Source organism: Sparus aurata, chromosome 12, assembly GCF_900880675.1.
Source record: "Sparus aurata chromosome 12, fSpaAur1.1, whole genome shotgun sequence".
Lineage (NCBI taxonomy): Eukaryota > Metazoa > Chordata > Actinopteri > Spariformes > Sparidae > Sparus > Sparus aurata.
Genome location: NC_044198.1, coordinates 17,837,834 through 17,855,844, shown reverse-complemented (window position 1 = coordinate 17,855,844; position 18,011 = coordinate 17,837,834). Strand labels below are relative to the sequence as shown.

The window sequence follows — 18,011 nt, the reverse complement described above, 5'->3', positions numbered from 1 at the left end:
GGACCTCGCCGCCCATACACTGATGCTTTTAAGCCTACACATTTCGCTGTGCTCGTTTTCTGCAGTACAGTATCAATCCGTGCTCATCCACTGTATGTTCATACTGAACAGGGTGTGTGTAAGAACAGAAAATGTTACAATGTGAAAGTAGTTTGATTGACGTTTATGTCTTATGATTGTGCCAACACAGATCATTCTACAGTCTGGGCCAAGGGCTGTGGCTGCCAGTCAGCAAGAGCTTCGTGGTGCCACCGGTGGAACTGTCAATCAACCCCATCGCCAGCTGCAAGACGGACGTGTTAGTTACCGAAGATCCGGGGGAGGTCAGGTCAGTCTGACTCAGCTCAGAGCTCCGCCACTTACTCCACTTCCGAGCATGCATTTTTCATTTCGGACGGTCTTCAACAGACGCACTTAAATCCGTTTTAGTGGGATTCTAAACTCCCGACTGTGCAGCTCGAGCAACAATCCCCTTGTTTCATGGAGTGTACAAGTCAAAATTATTTACGTCTTTGCTTCATTTCGCACAGATATTCATTACATATGACATTCACATTATGGCTCCATAATAGGCACTATGGAATTTCACGGTGCTTCTTCGTAATTGTTTGTGTCATGGCTGCCTTCGTACCGCTGTCCATCTGTACAACACTGCTGGAGACCGTTATTTGGTTTATCTAACAGCATACAGTTAAGCATTAGTGTATTGTTTGTACGTGCATGGAAGGTTTAAGTGACTCAAAAAGCAATCACAAAGCTAAAAAAAAAGCAATTTGCTTTCTTTGCTATGAATAAAAAACTGCAAGGCTCAAATTAAATAAAAGGCAAAATACCCATTAATCATTGAATCAGTTAATTAAATCCATGGAAGGTTTTTTTTTGTTTTTTTGTTTTTTTTTTTCAAAAGACTTAGTGGACTGAAGTGGCAGGAAAAGCTCAATGAAACTTTTGGTTATGCAAATAGTGATCCAACAAACAAATCCACACTGGAAAGCAGTATCGACAAGGTTATGGATTTGGCAATCCAACAGTGCAGTAATAAAATATTGGCAACACAAGACGTGTTGTTGTTGTTTTGCTTTTTTTTTTTTCTCATCCGGCCAGCCAGTAGGCGCTGGCATGCATCAGTGCGGCTGAACATCACAAAACACGTCAGGCACGTCGCGCATCAGCTGCAGATTAAAACAATCACCCATCTATGGAATCCAACTGATACCAGCCCGGGAAGTGACATTTCATTTGTAAAGCAAATTGTCTGCCATCGCTGCACACACAAAAAAAACAAAAAAACATGTTGCGCTTGTCTGTGACACCATCATTCAGCAGTAACCGTGGTAGAACATTATGCACATGTGTGTTTCTGTGTACTGATTGGGGAAAAGTCTTTACTGATGCTGTGTATGTAGTGGCTCTTCAGGGCACACTGGGGTACAGGCCGACCACATCAGTAGTGCAAACAAGCACATGTGGAAACAGCAGGGGGTCCCTCTGAGAGCTGTTGGCACACTAAAATGCATACATTATTAATGAGACAAAAATGTCATGCATTTGTCACCAATTACCGCCAGGAAATTATTAGAAACAATTTTTTTCAATGACAAGGAATCGCATTCCTAGGTCTCCCAAACACTTGGAGAAAATAAAATGCACATACCTGCAAATTCCTCAGTGTGATAGGAAAAGATCTTTTGTAATGCCTCTAACATGATTCGCAAATAACATGATCATTCCGGCACACAGAAGAAGTGTTCTCTGACTCTTAATAACATGATCATTTATCGAGAACAAAAACAATTTTTTGGTCTTTTGCACCGGCCAGTATTATTCACTCAAAGAAGCCTCTGTTGTCTTTGATCAATTTCTTTGTAATCTCTGACAGTGACACATCGCTACTTTCACACCACCGGCTGTCTGTGAACAAGCACGCAGAAACAGCCAACAAAAAACTTGGTCAGGACATCGGAGATGCCACCTTTCAGATAGCTCTCCTTACATGGGTGGGACAGCTAAGGGGAAACGTTGGCATGACTGTGACGTGCAGCTGAGCCCTGCTGATGGGAAGCAGAGTAAACACACTGTAGCCGAGGTAGTTTCATTGCCTGTGACAGGGTGCCTTGAAAAGGAAGTAGAGCACGATTCTGTGCTGAGCACCTCGCAGCAAAGGAGATGTTGATGATACAACTATTAACATGATAACTGCTCCTAAATACCCTTTTTAACCCTGTACAAGATGTCTCACTACCCCAGCATGTCACAAGCTGCTCTGAAAACGTATTAAAATGCATTAAAACACAAATGTGGAACAAGCTCACTTTACCTTACAGGTAGATTTGTCAGCTCTGCTCCCTGCACTCTTGGGTGTTTTTGATACCCGAAAAATTCAGTGAACTAATTTGAAAGTCAGTCAGCCTAAATCACAGTAGTCGGTGTCTAATGTGTGTCGCATAAGTTGTTGTTGTAATTTGCCGCTCCTCCACCACCGCGAGAATTCTAACTTTTTTACAGGCTTTATGAAAATTGCCTCAAGCTCAAAGAGCTCCCAAGGCAATTGTGTTAGCATCTGCTAATGCGAACGTAAATGGGATTTCTGCATCCCTCTCCATTAATTAGCCAAGGTATGTCACTTATTTTGAGAAAAGGGTTTATCAGTGACGGCAAGCTACGGAATGAGGACACGTTTCAGAACAACAGCTTGGCATCTGCTACGTGTCGATCTGATCTGGTCCTGAATGTTCTCTGTCTGAGATCATGAAAGATTACAGTTTCTCCACTTACACAGGTGGTAAAGCAATCATTTCCAAGCAATTACTTACTTTCTCTTTGTCTTGACTTTCACTCAAGTGTCACAGTCTTTGCGCGATGAATAAGCCTTGCAGGGTAACATCACAGCTGCAGGTACAAATTGAGCACTTCAGCAGAGAGCAGGAACTTGGCTTTTGTTTACTTTGCAGCGGAGGGGCTCAATTTGGGTTAAAGCGAGTTAAGCTGTTCGTCAGTGGAAGGACGTGCCGTCATGGATGTGTGAGCCGCTGTTGTCACTTCCTGATATTATGTTTTAGAAAGCACTTCTCCTGCCACACCGTGTGAGCTCCATTTAGAGACTCCCATTTAGAATATTTTATTCTGAATTTCTTTTTTAACTTCAAGTGAGATATTACGTTTGACACTTTATGGCAGCATGAAACATTGTAATAGTTGGAAACAAAGGCATATTTCCTTCCTGACTATTGAGCCGCTGAAAGATTAATCACTCCCAAACACACCAGGAAAATAAGAGCAAGCATGAGGGGGGAAATACACATTGTACAACTGATTAAAAGCCCACTTCACTTGGAATAGTAAGTTAATGTTGTGCGTTTGGTTAATGATTAGTTCCTGTAACATAGGGGGATCTGTCAGATTGTCATGAATAATGCAGACAACTCATTATCCAAAGCATTTTTGTGGAACATAGTCCCGTGGGACCTCGCGGAGTTTTCTGGCTGAGGCACTTTCCCAAAGTGTTTATGCAGACGTTGATGTATTCAGGCAGTCATGATAGACGTGTCGATGCGGTGAAGTGGTGGGTTGCGCTGCAGCTGTGGCATTGAGAAGGATGCATCCGCCGTTTCACTCCTGCCCGTCGGCAAATTTATTCCACATGAAAAAGATAAGTGAGTGTCAAGGTACGTGTCGGTTTAACTATGCTCCGCTTTTTACTCCAAACCTTTTATCCCTCGATATCAACATGACCCAGCATCATGTTGATTAGTCTTTTTCAATGCTCCTTTTAAATTAGCTTGTTTTAGAAGCTAAAATATGTTGTGTTTTTTCATACACACACAAAAAAAAGCTCCATACTTTTTTATTAAGCAGCCCACAACATTTCACCAAAATCACACATGACACATTTCAGAGTTTTCAGGAGTTGTATCTAGTCTCGCTGGTCATTCACCTGTCAGATTTCAATGGGAATTAATATATCTACTGTCAAGTTTAACAAAAACTGGACCCAAATACAGACAGACAGAAACCAAAAATCCTAAAGGCAACGAAACTAACAAAAACAGGCAGGAGCAAATCCACGAAAAAATAAGGTGAGGTAACACCAGGAGCACTGGGAATACAAGAGGACGCGGGAGGACTGATGTGGACAAACATGGTGCTAACATACTGATGTGAGACAGGTGTTGGGGAACAATAAGATAAACTGAGTCAAGTCCAACCTTGACCACAGCTAGTCAGCATATATTTGCACTTGCTCTTTCATTCTCAGGATAAAGCAAATAATTCACTGTTTAAGATGCAACATTTGAAACACAGGAACATTTCCTGCATCGTTCCAGATTGTCTTAAGCATTGCATGCAATTTTTCAATGCCCAGCTCCACTGGTGTGAGTGTGCAGAGCCTACTGAAGGGTAAGACCTGTGTACAGCCCCCCCGGTTTCAATCTGACTGCGCACTGTCTTGACATACAACCTGCTCGTCTTACAGTTTACCAAGAAGTAGATTGTTGAACTATTAACTATGTAAAGCGGTCAGGATATCCTAAAGATTTACTTTGTTTCCATTATTTTTAAACGTAAATTACTTCAGCTAAATAAAAGCAGAGGCTCTGCTTTTGCACAAGCTCAGTTTATTATGGCTTGTTTGAAAGAGATAATTTAAGAATTGAGTCCTTCGCCACATTCTGTCCATACCACATTTGAAATCACACTTCATTCATTAACCTTTTTTTTTTGTCTCTATGCATTTCTTTGGGTTGGGAATTCAAGGTCATGAAGCCAAGTGGTTGCCCAGATGACCTCATGTTTTGTGAATTTAACCCCCTGTAAAGACTAGCCTTGATAGAACACTTTGTTCAGAGTAAACAGCCACGATCTTTGTAAAGTTTTCATTTAACACCAGGACCCCGTGCCAAGCGCATGGCATGAAATATTTAAAAAAATGTTGTTCTGCTAGCTGGGTTCAGCGCTCGATCTGGGTAACTTATCAATAAATGTGAATTCGGGCTGAGTGTTATCTTGGCCGTGGTGAGAAACAAGGAGCTGTTGTATAGGCTGTACCTCCAAGCCATCTTTAATTAACATGAGATTAAGTTTATGTTGCACTGGTGTGTTTCTGTTTACAACTGTAAAATGGAGAAATTTAGCTTTGTTAAACCTCTCTTTCCAAATTGATCTCATCTAATATTGTAACACTTCATTAATATATATAATAATATATATATATACATACAGTAAGTGGAGACGGTGATAACTAGGAATACTATAAAACTACACTGGACAATGAGAGGTAGAGAACATCAGGGTTGTGTGTGTCTGTGGTGCAAGTTGATTGGCAGTGGACCAAACCACTGTGAGGAATATGAAGAGGGGACGCAATCTTTAAAAAACAATCAATGAAAAAACGCATTGTTTTGTGCCGTGATTAGCGCAACTTCCAACTTTCATCCAATTATCATATCATTAAAAACGATATGTCAATAATATAGGCTGTTTCCCTGGAAGGGGGTGGGTCATGATTTCCACCCATGGATTCAAGCACTCTCAACTGTGCTCAAAGGCTAGCCTTTTTGTCAGTAAGCGACTGCTAATAACACTGCAGCGGCTGACACCCCACGCTGGTGATTAATGACCTCACTCACTGTGATAAAGTGAACCATCCAAATGTGCCATTGCCAATAACCCGATGCAACTCCAAGAAGTTGACACCAGGAAAACCAAAAATCAGTGTATAAACCCCCTTCCCTTTACCCCAAAGCTCCATCAAAAATGTCCTACAGCTCTGCTCTCGACCAAAGTGTTGATGTATCAATCTTTATTTTATCACTGAGGTTTACCTGCTTTTTTCACTCACCAGAATTTTCCTCAGTGATCACCGCAAGCTTAAAGAAAATGCACTCTATTCAATGACGAAAAGTGCTTGATGAGAGTCAGCATATTTGTGGGAAGCTGGAACAAGAGCATTAATCAAGTGTAGGGGCAGACCAATAACGGGCTCTGTAATCATGCTGGAGCAGCGCTCTAACTTTGGGCTGCGTCGCCTGGTCATTCATCATCTGGAAAAGCAAGAGGCAGGGAGGGAGATTAATAACAAGTACATTAGTCAGTGTTTAGATGCTACCGATGTGCTTCTGGGTCAAGCCATAGAGTGCCAGTGCCAAAAGAGATGATTTTGATTAGCTAAGGATTTTGGGGAAGAAACACTATTAGGAGTCTGATGAGGATCTGGTAACAAATGATTTACGAATTCTAATGGAATAAAGTGCAGTTTAAGTATCTTTGTAGACCGATTTATGGTGTGCTTTACTCTTTTATACACCTATATGGATCAGTTTTCAGCTTCCTGTTAATTAAACAGTGCAAGGCCAACGTTGCTGAATACTTTCCGCACTCTCTGCCATGATTTAATATGTTGCAACATTTTGAGAAAATGCCCAACGGTTTTACTGTGAGGTTTCTTCAGCATTTGTTTTCCCAATTCTCCTCCTTCTGGACTGTCTTGCAATGGCCATCTTGGAATTGATTGTTTTTTCATCTTCAACTCACTTTTCCCTCTACCCAGAAGGAGAGCCAGTTAGCATGCACCTCACAGCTGAGGCAACCCATTATTTTTTTGTCTGCCTCACCTTCCCCACCCTCTGTTTTCCTCTGAATTAAGGAGTCATTTGTCAATGCCTTGAGTGCCTGCCAGGAAGAACCAATGCACAGAATGCCATGTGTTGTCTGTCTAATTCAAAAAAATTGAGTTGCCAAATAAAGAGAAGAATAAAAAGACACGGGGGCCAGAGAGAATGTGAGAGACAGCACTTTTTTTTTCTTTTTTTTTTTTCAGGTTCTGGTACAATAAAATCACCAACATTGCAATATCCCTTTGTGACAGTGCACACCGAGGGCACAACCAAGAGGCAGTGGCTGAACCATAGCGATAAGGCTTGAAGTCTAAAAAAACAAACAAACAAAAAGGAGTTTTTTACCATCAATAAGTCTGAATTGCATCCTGACAGCTCCAAATAAAAGTGAGCAATAGAGCCCTTCAATGGCAGGCTCAAACTGACTTGTCATTATACACTACCCCTGACCAGAAGCATGGATCCTGGATAATGAAGCAAACATCATAAACATGTTTTTTTGCTATGAGGTGAATAAACCGATAGCTACACTTTCCTTACACTACCTTAAAATCTAACTGTGTCAGTTCGAGTTGAAGGAACCATCACATATTTGGATTGCCTTTTATTATGTCTACTAATTAAAACCATCTACTATACTACTGTATAGTACATTTTGATTGTGCAAGGAATGCTATATATTTGCATTTCAGCAATACATATCCAGTAACAACAGTTAAACAACAAAGCAACTTTTAGTATTCACAGCGACTGAGGCTTCCTCCCAGCGAAGCATCCAGAATACACCTAGCTGTTTGTTATCCTCCCCTGAATGCCCTCTAGTGAGGTATTGGGTCTAGTGGAGTGGTCAGTTTTAGTGCAGACCTGTATTAAACACAGTCGTTATGGAGCCTGTCCTCACAAGATTTTAGACAATATAGTGACAAATCAGTCCAAGTAGATAATGGGCTCAGTCAGCAAGAGTGACGCATCGCTTCCTGACACTCCAGATCCATAGTAACTGTTGTCCCAAAGTCAAGCATGAGTCAGAGATTGCAGAATGGATTTGGTACTAAAAGCGTAAAGCTTGTCCCACTTCTAGTATGTGTTTATCCTTCATCAACACTAATAAATCTCCACACTTTGTTAAATAAACATTTAATTCAGCTTCTGTTACCTAGTGTTGAGCTTCCATGGCTCAAATTCAGGCACAGAGTTTCTGTTGCTGTGGGATTTATTCTGTGACCTGGGCCGCTGTGAGTGACAGCTTACCAGCCATTGTTGCCGAGCAACAAAAAAACAAGCACAAGTGCGCAAACAACGGTAATAGTTTTTCTCTCTGCATTACGCAGCCACATGATGGTGACCCTCTCATCCACCGGGAGAAAGTCCAGCTGTGCAGCAGCCAGCCGGTGATTTGTCAATAGTCCCCCAACCGCCTGGCTCGTCTCACCGTGGACAATGCCTGAGTAGGAGAGAGTCCACCGTCTATCAAGGAGTTTGGTTCAAGGGCGAAAGCTGTGCACAGAGGTGAGCCCAACTGTATTCTGTTGGTACCTCTCACCTCCACGCACCAAATCAGGCACCTTCCCCAAAGAATGATTACATTCAATGTTCTGAGGGCAATGTTCCATAGCCAAAGTCTGCGATGACTTAATCGTTTCTACTCCTAGCCTTTACCCAATAGGAGTTGGACTGACCTCTACCTTTTGACTTGCAGTATCCTTGGCTCTCAAACAGTTTAGTAGTTTGTTTGCCGATAGATAAAACAGATAATCAGGTCGTCTGTATTTTTTCTTGGTTCTATGACTCGTTTGGTGTGGATAAGGCCAATGTTCCTTGAAGTGTCATCTGGGTTGTGCATTAGTAGTATCAGGTGAATCTTTGTGGTGAGCCATTCAGTTCTAATACAGTAGGGAGGTGTGTTTCCCCTTCTGTCATCAAGTCAGGCACATTGTGCCATCAGACTCTGACAAGCGTGCCCTCTGTTCTGTTTGCTGTTTTGATATCATCGAGGTTCAGCTGAGCCCTTGAGACAGTCCAGTTCAGTGATGTTGACGAATTATGTCTGTATTCAAACAATGCTTGCCTTGCTGGTTATACTGGTCAATGATCTCTGATGTGCATTAGAGAGAGCCGCTGAGTGTGACGAAGTGACACATCGATACTCCCAAGTATAAGGGTTATTGGCCGTCGGCCCAAAGTGCACACAGGGACAGAGCAGTAGTCTCAAGTAGCAGATTTGAAATGTATTTGGACTTACCACAAGCGTCGTATCAGAGCACGGTTGTGAAAAGAGAGTAGAGTCATGAGGCAAAGATCTGGATTTTCTATTAAGGCTTTGTTCAGAACCATTGGTTCGTGACCAAAAGAATCAGACTGAGAATGTAGGCAGGCTTAGGGTTAGGATTAGGGTTAGGGCAAGGTTGCATTGGGTCTTCCTCAAAATTGGCTGGCCTCACTCTGCAAGATAGGGTCAAACAAAAAATACATTGGTTTAAGGCTCGTACTCCTCTACATTGAAACAACTGGTGGTGGTTCGGGAATCTACCATAATAAGAAAGATCCCTCGGTGTGTGGTTGACCCAGGATGATCTTATTTGTCAGCTTGCTTGGGAGCACACTTATTCACCTAGTAGAGGTGGACAAAACTGCTACAGAAAAGGAAAACTCATTTTAACTCAACATTTTGAGTAAATATGGAAGAACAAACCAATGTGAACTTTGTAGCAGTTTTGGGGGAATTTTTATGTGTCTATAATTAGAGAGTTCAGTTCAGCTATCCTAGAAATACTAACCCATACAAAGCTGAATAAATACAGTTTAATACATGAGTTTGAAATATCCTCCAGTGACTGCAGCTGCCTGACCAAAAGGTTAGTAAAAATACTGTTTATTTTGCCCCAAGAAAAGCATGTATCTTCCAAAAATGCTACTACATCCCAGCTGCTTATGTGGCCGACAAAACAATAAGCTTTAATATGTTGCCAGATTAAAAAAGGGGTGTGTTTGCAGGGGTGCATTAGTGCATCGATCTTGAGTACTGGGAATTACTGGATGACATCAATACTACTAATGCATAATGGGTCTGCCATAACCACATCAACAGTTTCTATTTACGACCATAAAACATTTCTTCACTGCAAACAGAAGGTGACATTTTAATTATCTTAAAATGTTTTAGTTCAATGGTGTTGTTTAAACAAAGAGTTTGTTGTCAAAGGTGATTAAATTATAGTTGATTCATGCTCCATCTTTTGCTCAACAGACTCAAACCATTCTGTTCAGTTGACGTCATTCATATCCACATTTTAAAGGTTCAACATATAAGATTTGTTGTTAACAACAAAAGAATTTATTATGTCATATCATGTATTGGGTTACAGGGCTATCGACTGAAGTTAGCATGTTTACCAGCTAGCTCTGTACCAAACTCCTGTGCTAGTGGTGTAAACACCAGCACTCCCCTGGTGCTCCGAGCTCCCAGTCCAGACTAGCATGGCACTCTTTTACTCTGGTAAAATGCTGCCCCCTATCTGTTTTGAACATGAAGTAGACAGCTGGCTAAATCTTACATATTGCACCTTTCACAAATGCTCAAATCAGATGGAGACATAGTTAATAAGTTGGCCATTAATTGCAAACCACAATTAAATTAAAAAGATGACATTAAAAGCCAACTTAACAAAAACAAACACCCGTATCCCCCATTAAAGTGGAAGAATATCAACATTTTGGACTGATGTGTTACTTTCTAGGGTCTTTCAATAGACAGTTTTTTTATATCAGGAGTTGGTGACAGTGAGTGATTTTCTACCAGCACAGCAATGTGTCAGGGATGGGTTTGCAAAGGGAACAGTTCCAATGTGCTGTCAGTGAAAGGTAATACTTCACCGCTCACATAAGGAAGATGTGCCAATTATGGGCAGATGTGCCATAAATCCACCGTGAAAACCAAATATCTAAAATGAAGAATCCCTTGATAAAAACAATGTGAGGCGTTGTGGAGCATTCCAAATGCTGATCACATGTGGGCAGGAGCTATGAAGAAATGGAAAAAAACCCCACTATTTTGTCATTTAAAAGGTAAGTAGAGGGTGTCCGCACACATCTATCAGCAATATATCCCTGCTTATATAAATCAGTTTGAATTTTGAACGTATTTTTGTCAATATTGTGCGAGGAGCATTCCTGCCTCTTTGATTAATTTTAATGCTTTGCCTTGCATCTTTGCCTGAAGCCATTGACAAGGTCACAATAAACAATTCTTTTCATATTTTCTTTTTTTAAACAGTGAATACTAAGTCAATAAGAATTCCCTTTGCCATATTTGGTCACTGAAGGAACTGTATGTACTGGTTTATAACAACTTTAAAGAGAGGTTACTTTGGGACACAAATATGTATGTAATTACCTCCGTGGTGCTATTTTCACTTTCTTCTTTGAAATGACATTGTCACATAAGCACCTAAGTACACATAGACAAAGACACGCACGAACAGTGACAGTGGGCTGTACTCCAAATTCCTCCTTGCTCAGCAGGGCATCTGTCTTGCCATCATTCAAGATCTTGTTGCTGTTTGTAGAGTCAAGTCACCCTCACAACACACTGGAATCCCTGTGGTCCCATTGCAAGAGACAGTGCTTTTGTTTCTTTGCAAAGAAAAACACAGAGGTTGCTTACCCCTCCGTTCTCTCTGACAGCAGGCATGTAGAGCTCGATGTATGGGCTTGACTGAGCATGCTGAAGTGAACACAGCAGCTGAGCCGTACAGCAGCGGTCAAGCTGACATTTCTCAGAGGAAAGCATGAAGATTGGAAATGATAGATTCCTCTTTTGTTTATAGGGACTGGTTGTCTGTCAGTGTCTTTGACAGTCGTTTGTTGGTCAGTCCGCTTTTTTGTCTCGACTAATATCTCACTGCACTCAACATTCATGGTCCCCAAAGGATGAAGCCTGCTGGCTTTGGTGATCCCCTGACCATCAATGTAGCGCTACCAAGAGGTCTAATAGATAGATTGACAGATACTGTACTGCCATTGCATACTCAAATACAATGAAGCTTTGTTCGGCATCACATACAACATAAAATATAACCTATGAAGAATATGCATATAATAAATAATCCATAATAAATCAATAGTGCTTAAAACATTAAGGGTTACTGCACATTGCACACAGTCTGCATTGTTACAGTAATGTGGTCAGGTAGATGTTTTGGTCGGTTGGGACAAGGGAGTGTTGTGGCTTAAGTTTGTCCACGGCTACGCGAAATAGCTGTAAATTCTGTATAGATTAACAATAAATATGATTTGGATAACGTTTTATTTTTAGGCAGATCTAATTACAAAGTAACATGAATAGAAATTATCCTGGGGAAACAGTTATAGCTCAGGAGGCAGAGCGGGTTGTCAAGTAATCAGAAGGTCACTCATGGTTTCGACTCCTTCGATTCCCCGGATCCCTCAGCTGCATGTCGAAGTGTCCTTGAGCAAGACACTTAACCCCTCTTGACCTTGTGAGCATCTGCTGGATGTGTTTCATGCCTTAAAATCCTAGCCAAAGACTGCACTAAATATAGACACGCATCTTAATTTAAATGTAATAATGCATACATGTATCATCCAAGTCAAATATAATACCAAATAAATGCAGTTTTGTCTTTGAGTGCGCATTCATGCATTTGTCTTTGCTTTCCTTTTTGGCTCCTCTGCCACCTTGGGCATGCTCGGATGGCCTCGGATCGGTCCTGAGAGTGTATGGATGGAGAATACTGATTTCCCTCAGCACTCCATCAACACACTGTGACAAACATGTCCAATTAATGCCAATGAGCCAGTTAGCCCCATGACTCACCATGAACCAGACTGAACCTCTGCACTGGAACTTTTAAAGTAATTTTTATAATGCCTCGGCACGACGTAAGCCCTAGGGGGGCTATTGTTTCAGATTTATTCACTTTTGCCTTTGCACTGTCAGTCACAAAATGAAGCTTAAGATCAGAAAGGAAACCTGTCAAAATCAAGAAAAAAAAACGTTCCTGTATTCAATAAAAGGTCTGTAATTATGAGCGTTCATGCCCTGAATTTACATTTTATGAATATTTTAGGCACTAAGCTGATTTTTATACCCTTTTATTAAGCCTAAAAACACGAGTTGAACATTACAAGTAGTCATTAATTGCAGGTGGTAGGGTAAAAGCCATCCAACCACTGCAATTTTTTAACATAATGTACGTGTTTGAATAGCTTCTTAATTGCAGTAGAAACAGCAAGGTGGCTTTTCCAGGTGGCAGAGAATTTTGTTCAGCTGCTCAAGCATTATTTAGTACTTGTCATTACATGTACTGGTTATGATGTCTCTATTTGCACTGTGAAAACCCATGCAAAGGCATCCCGATTTTCTTCTTTTTAACACTTTTCTCTTCCATACCAGGGAAGAGGCCATGATGTCCACTTACTTTGAGACAGTGGAGGACCTACTGGCATCTTTTGGGCCCGTCCGCGACTGCTCCAAAGATAATGGCGGCTGCAAGAAGAACTTCAAGTGTGTTTCCGACAGACAGTTAGACTCCTCCGGCTGCATGGTGAGTATGAACCACCTGCCATACATTCATCGGCGCTAATAAAAGTCTCAGGTAAAATGTTTACATACCATTTAATGATCGGTTGGCTTTGATGCGTCATTAGTAAAGTTTACAGTGAATGCATTTTCGTTGGGAGTAAGCGGCTGTGCGAATGTGTGTGTGTGTGTGTGTGTGTGTGTGTGAAGGATGTGCTTGCCAGTGATAGACCTCCTGAAAAAAGGCAGCACACGTTATATCCAGGCTGTCAGCTGAACTGTCGCTGAACTGTAGCTAACTAGCTATCAGAGCTCAGAGGGTGTTGACAACCGTTTTCAGCAGGGCAGCAGACAACTCTTAATGCTGGATTCACGCCGTTAGTCTGGTAAAACACACCAGACAGAGCTACAGATACATGCTGTCTGGGCATTCAAGCATTTGTGCTTGACTTGTTCCGTGCAGTTCAACTTTGCACCTCAAAGTTCCTGTATGGTTTTGGGGCACGGCAAGAGTGACAAATAATTATTGCTTCAAAACAGTTAATGAAATAAACAAGAAATAATATATCAATTAGCTGTGCTGCTCAGCGGTTATCGCAGGACTTTGCAGCTGAAAGACAGATTGAGAACTGAAGTGAAACATGATATATGTTGTAAAGCTCCTTCATCCACATAATCACCTCTTTTTAACATTTCTTCCCAATGGGCATTTTTGATATTTCCAAGCAATCTGTAATATTTTATATGCTGTAAGCCACTATAATTAGTATGCTTTGGTGTTACTGTATGCCATCCATACTATGGCGCCTATAGTTAGAGGGATGACTCACTCTGTGGAGTGCCCCTGTATTTACTGTTCGCAGACTAACAGTTATTTGTAGTGGTGAAAAGAGTGCTTAAAATCTCTACTCAAGAACAAGTACAGTTACGTTACTGAAATATTACTCAGTTACAAGTAAAATATGGGCATTAAAATAATACTTAAAGGTGCAATATGTTGCTGTTGTTAGTCAATAAGAATACAAACTTTTACTGTAGTTCAGCAACTATTAGTGAACATTGCCGGTTACACAACCTGAAGCGGCAACTAACAACATCCGGTTCGTTCACAATAAAAGTTCCCACTTACTTCCAATACACAATAAAAGGTATCTTTTCCATACAGGCTGATATTTGGCTAACTGAATATATTAGAACAGTACAACATTAAACTGTAAGCTAACAGGTGTGAACTTTTTATCAATCCATGACTGTAGCTACTGTTAGCTTGTTAGCTCAGTTAGACTACAAGGGGAGGGTTGGTGTTTATACTGCTGGCACAGGAGCTTTGGACCACTGGGAGAAAGAGGTTTTCAGGCTCTGGGCTAGCTGGTTAGGATGCTAACACAATAAATATGTGTTCAACACAATACATAGATATAATTTATTTACATTCTGTTGGTAATGTGTGTTAATTTAACTAAGTTTTTTAACATACTAGTGCATTGCCCGTAGGAAGCATGTATTTCTATAGAAAAGTGGGAGGTTAAGTAGCTTTTTCATGGATGGCCAAATGAGGCTATGTTTGAAGGTGGGACGTCAGGGATATAATTGTCTGTTTTTGACTACTTTTGATCATACCATTATATGTCACCTTAAAAACTATTTACCTTGCCTTACTTGGTGTAATTATTTTTAGCACAACCTCACATGTGTGACTGTACAGTTAGTTTTTTCATTTTAAGGTACTATATTAACACTATGGACCTAAAATCACAAAATAACATAAAATCAGAGTAGAAAAAGTTAGTTTTTTTTACTGTGAAAACCACAAATATGTTTAATGGACCAATTGCATTAGTTATAATGCAAATATAAATAGTTGTTTGCTAAATTGGTGCATAAGTTTTTGAAATTTACAAAGCTAGGTGTAACTATTTACATTTAAATGCAGGCAATGCCTCAGGCTCAGGGCTCAGCTCATTCCTGCCTGTTCCACATTCAGCCGTCTCCTTCTTGGTTTGCCTCACAACACGACTCCACTACTTACTAAACACACTACACCAAACACTACATAACACACTAACTATACACTCCAAACCCGCTATATGTCACAAATCTCTCAACTCTCAAAACTCGCTATCTCTGTCGCTGTCTCCAACACATCACTGCTGCTGTCAATCATCCGCCGATGTCCCTCCCACATCTTCCTGTTCCTCAACAACCAAACTTGCTGCTTGGACACTTTTGTGACAAAAGCACATTTTTACTGTTTCTTCCTGCACCAGACATAAAGCAAATGTAACGGCAATGTTCGCGAAAAAGCGTGTTGGACATTATTTACCCTAAATCCGGTTTTGGACGTGCCGGTGCGCCTGCTCCGTCAACTCGATAGGTAACGTTAGGCTGTGTGGGTCGGCTAGCGGCTAGCAGCTAGCTACACACGAACATCCACAGACTCCGATCCCACTTTGTTGACCGCGCGTCTCCGGATCTCCTCAGACCCGAACAGACTCAGTCTGGACTTGTTTAATCTCATTATAATCCACAAAAGTCAGTTTAGATGAACAGAACAGAACAGAATGGGACCGAACCGCCGGCAAAATCCCGGTCCAGCTTGCGCCGCTGCAGGTATAAATCTGCTTGTGACAAAAGCACATTTTTACTGTTTTTCCTGCACCAGACACAAAGCAAACGTAACGGCAATGTTCGCGAAAAGGCGTGTTGGACATTATTTACCCTAAATCCGGTTTTGGACGTGCCAGTGCGTCCGCTCCGTCGACTCGGGCGGTGGGCCGTGTAGCTAGCGCTAGCTAGCGGCTAGCGCGGCTAGTGCTAGCTACACACAAACATCCACAGATTCCGATCCCACTTTGTTGTCCGCGCGTCTCCGGATCTCCTCAGACCCGAACAGATTTGGTCTTGTTTAATCTCATTAATCCACAACAGTCAGTTTAGATGCACAGAACGGAACCGAACCGCCGGCAAAATCCCTGTCCAGCTCGCGCCGCTGCAGGTATAAATCCGCTTGTTTTTTAAGGTATGTCGTGGGCTTGAGCTCTGCAGTGATTGGCTCTGGTGCGCACGTAGCCACGGTGTGCAGTGGTTGGCTCTGGTGCCCACGTGACTGTGGTGGCTCTGGTGGACAATGCTTGCAGAATTTGTAAAGCATTTATGAAATAATTTATTCACGCTATCATTGCAGTCCAAGCAAATGCTTATTGCACACCACTGAACCACGCAGCAGCCATGTTGAAAGTCTCAGGTCAGTCTGATCCTGAGCCGCAGAGATATTTGAGGAACACACACAAACACACACACACACACACACACACACACACACACACAGACAGACAGACAGACAGAGATTTTTTGTATTATAGAGAGATTGCATCTCCAAATAAAGGTACACAGTATTCTTCTCAAACACTACTAAGAGTATTAGATACTTTTAACTGTGTATATTTAATGCATTATCGATAGCAAGCTTTCAATCAAAGCGGTTTCTGTTCCTCCAAATCTTCAGTCTAAATTCCTCCCTAATCCAATTCAGTTCAGTAGTCATGATCACTTCTTCAAACCTGTGCCTGCTGCAGACTGTAGAGTCCGTATGTCAGGGTTTTCATTGTGTTGTTTGTGAACAGATAGCCTTATTGGCTGAAAAAGAAATGCAGGTGAAGGTTTAGATATTAATTCAAATTGTACACAGTAATGCATACTTAAGTAAAAGTTAAATTACAGACTTGTACCTCAAATAAATTGCTCAATGACGGTAATTTTTTAGTAGCTGTTATTAGTTACTTAACCTCTGTTAATTTGGGAGCTCACAGTAACTACTTATCGACCATGAGATTAGGGCATGCAGAAAAACCTGCCTTAAGAAAGAGATAAACAACTTAAGGTGTATCAGTTCTCTGCAATGATGGAACTGTTTGTCAATGTGGATCAAAAGGAGGTAGTCAGTGACGACAGCAAAAGCAAAGTAGTAGTTGTGCTGCTGATAGCTTTTGTAATATGCTTGTTTTACTCATCTAGATGCCACTATTATGTGTCAAAAAATGTATAACAAATCATATATTTAACACATGTATTTACATCCCTCCATGATTCATATTTAGATGTAAACCTCTGTGCAAAAGAGGTTTTCTTTCTGGCATATTTACAAGTACAGGGTGACTGCAGGCTCGCAGTGCCAGGCTTTTGACAGCATGGGGCGGGCCTGGGTTGTAAAGTAATTAAATTGATGAGGCATCTCAATTGCTGGAGGACGGTTTGGCGAGTCATTAAGAGCTCAGACGGGGCTATAAATCGACTGGTCTTTTCGTTGTTTGTGTCGACCAAAGACAAACACTGACACTGCAGTTTTCTCGTTTTCTCTTCCTTTCTTCCTTATCTGCCCGGAACCAAAGAAAGGATTTACTCCTCTCTTAGCAAAGATCTCTATTTGCTATATTCGTGAAAACCCTCCGCGTGGATCTGGTCCAATGCTTTCTGTAGACCCTTATCATGAATCCATCTGGTCATAACCGATGAATAACATTTCTGAAACTGTTGTCGAGCGGCGATTTACACCTCGACTGATAGACTTGAGAGGATAAACTCGGCACCTATGTAGTGCTTGTAACATTTTCAGCTGGGCGCCTTTTAATCTCAGTTTTTTATAAATAGATAAAGTTTATTTTGCCCTCTGCAACTCATCCCCCGCGATTTACCTCCTGCTGTGTTACCATGACGACGGCTCCATATTAATAAACCTGAGTCACATTCCCCATCATTCATCAGAACCAAGACAATTTCCACCCTTGACATATTTAGTAGCTCGTGGCTGTTTTTTATGTCTAAGATGTGTTTTTTAGTTTACATATAGTGCTAATTGC

At 41.3% G+C, this 18,011-nt stretch overlaps 1 protein-coding gene across 2 annotated transcripts in view; it reads left to right on the top strand.

Moving 5' to 3' along the window:
* astn2 (astrotactin 2) overlaps nucleotides 1-18,011 on the top strand; it is a 319,763-nt gene that overhangs the window by 181,887 nt on the left and 119,865 nt on the right. For both annotated transcript variants that reach the window (XM_030435507.1, XM_030435505.1), the window contains 2 exons: nucleotides 191-328; nucleotides 13,030-13,180. In XM_030435507.1, the coding sequence (XP_030291367.1) occupies nucleotides 191-328; nucleotides 13,030-13,180 (289 nt within the window). The remainder of the gene's footprint in view (nucleotides 1-190; nucleotides 329-13,029; nucleotides 13,181-18,011) is intronic.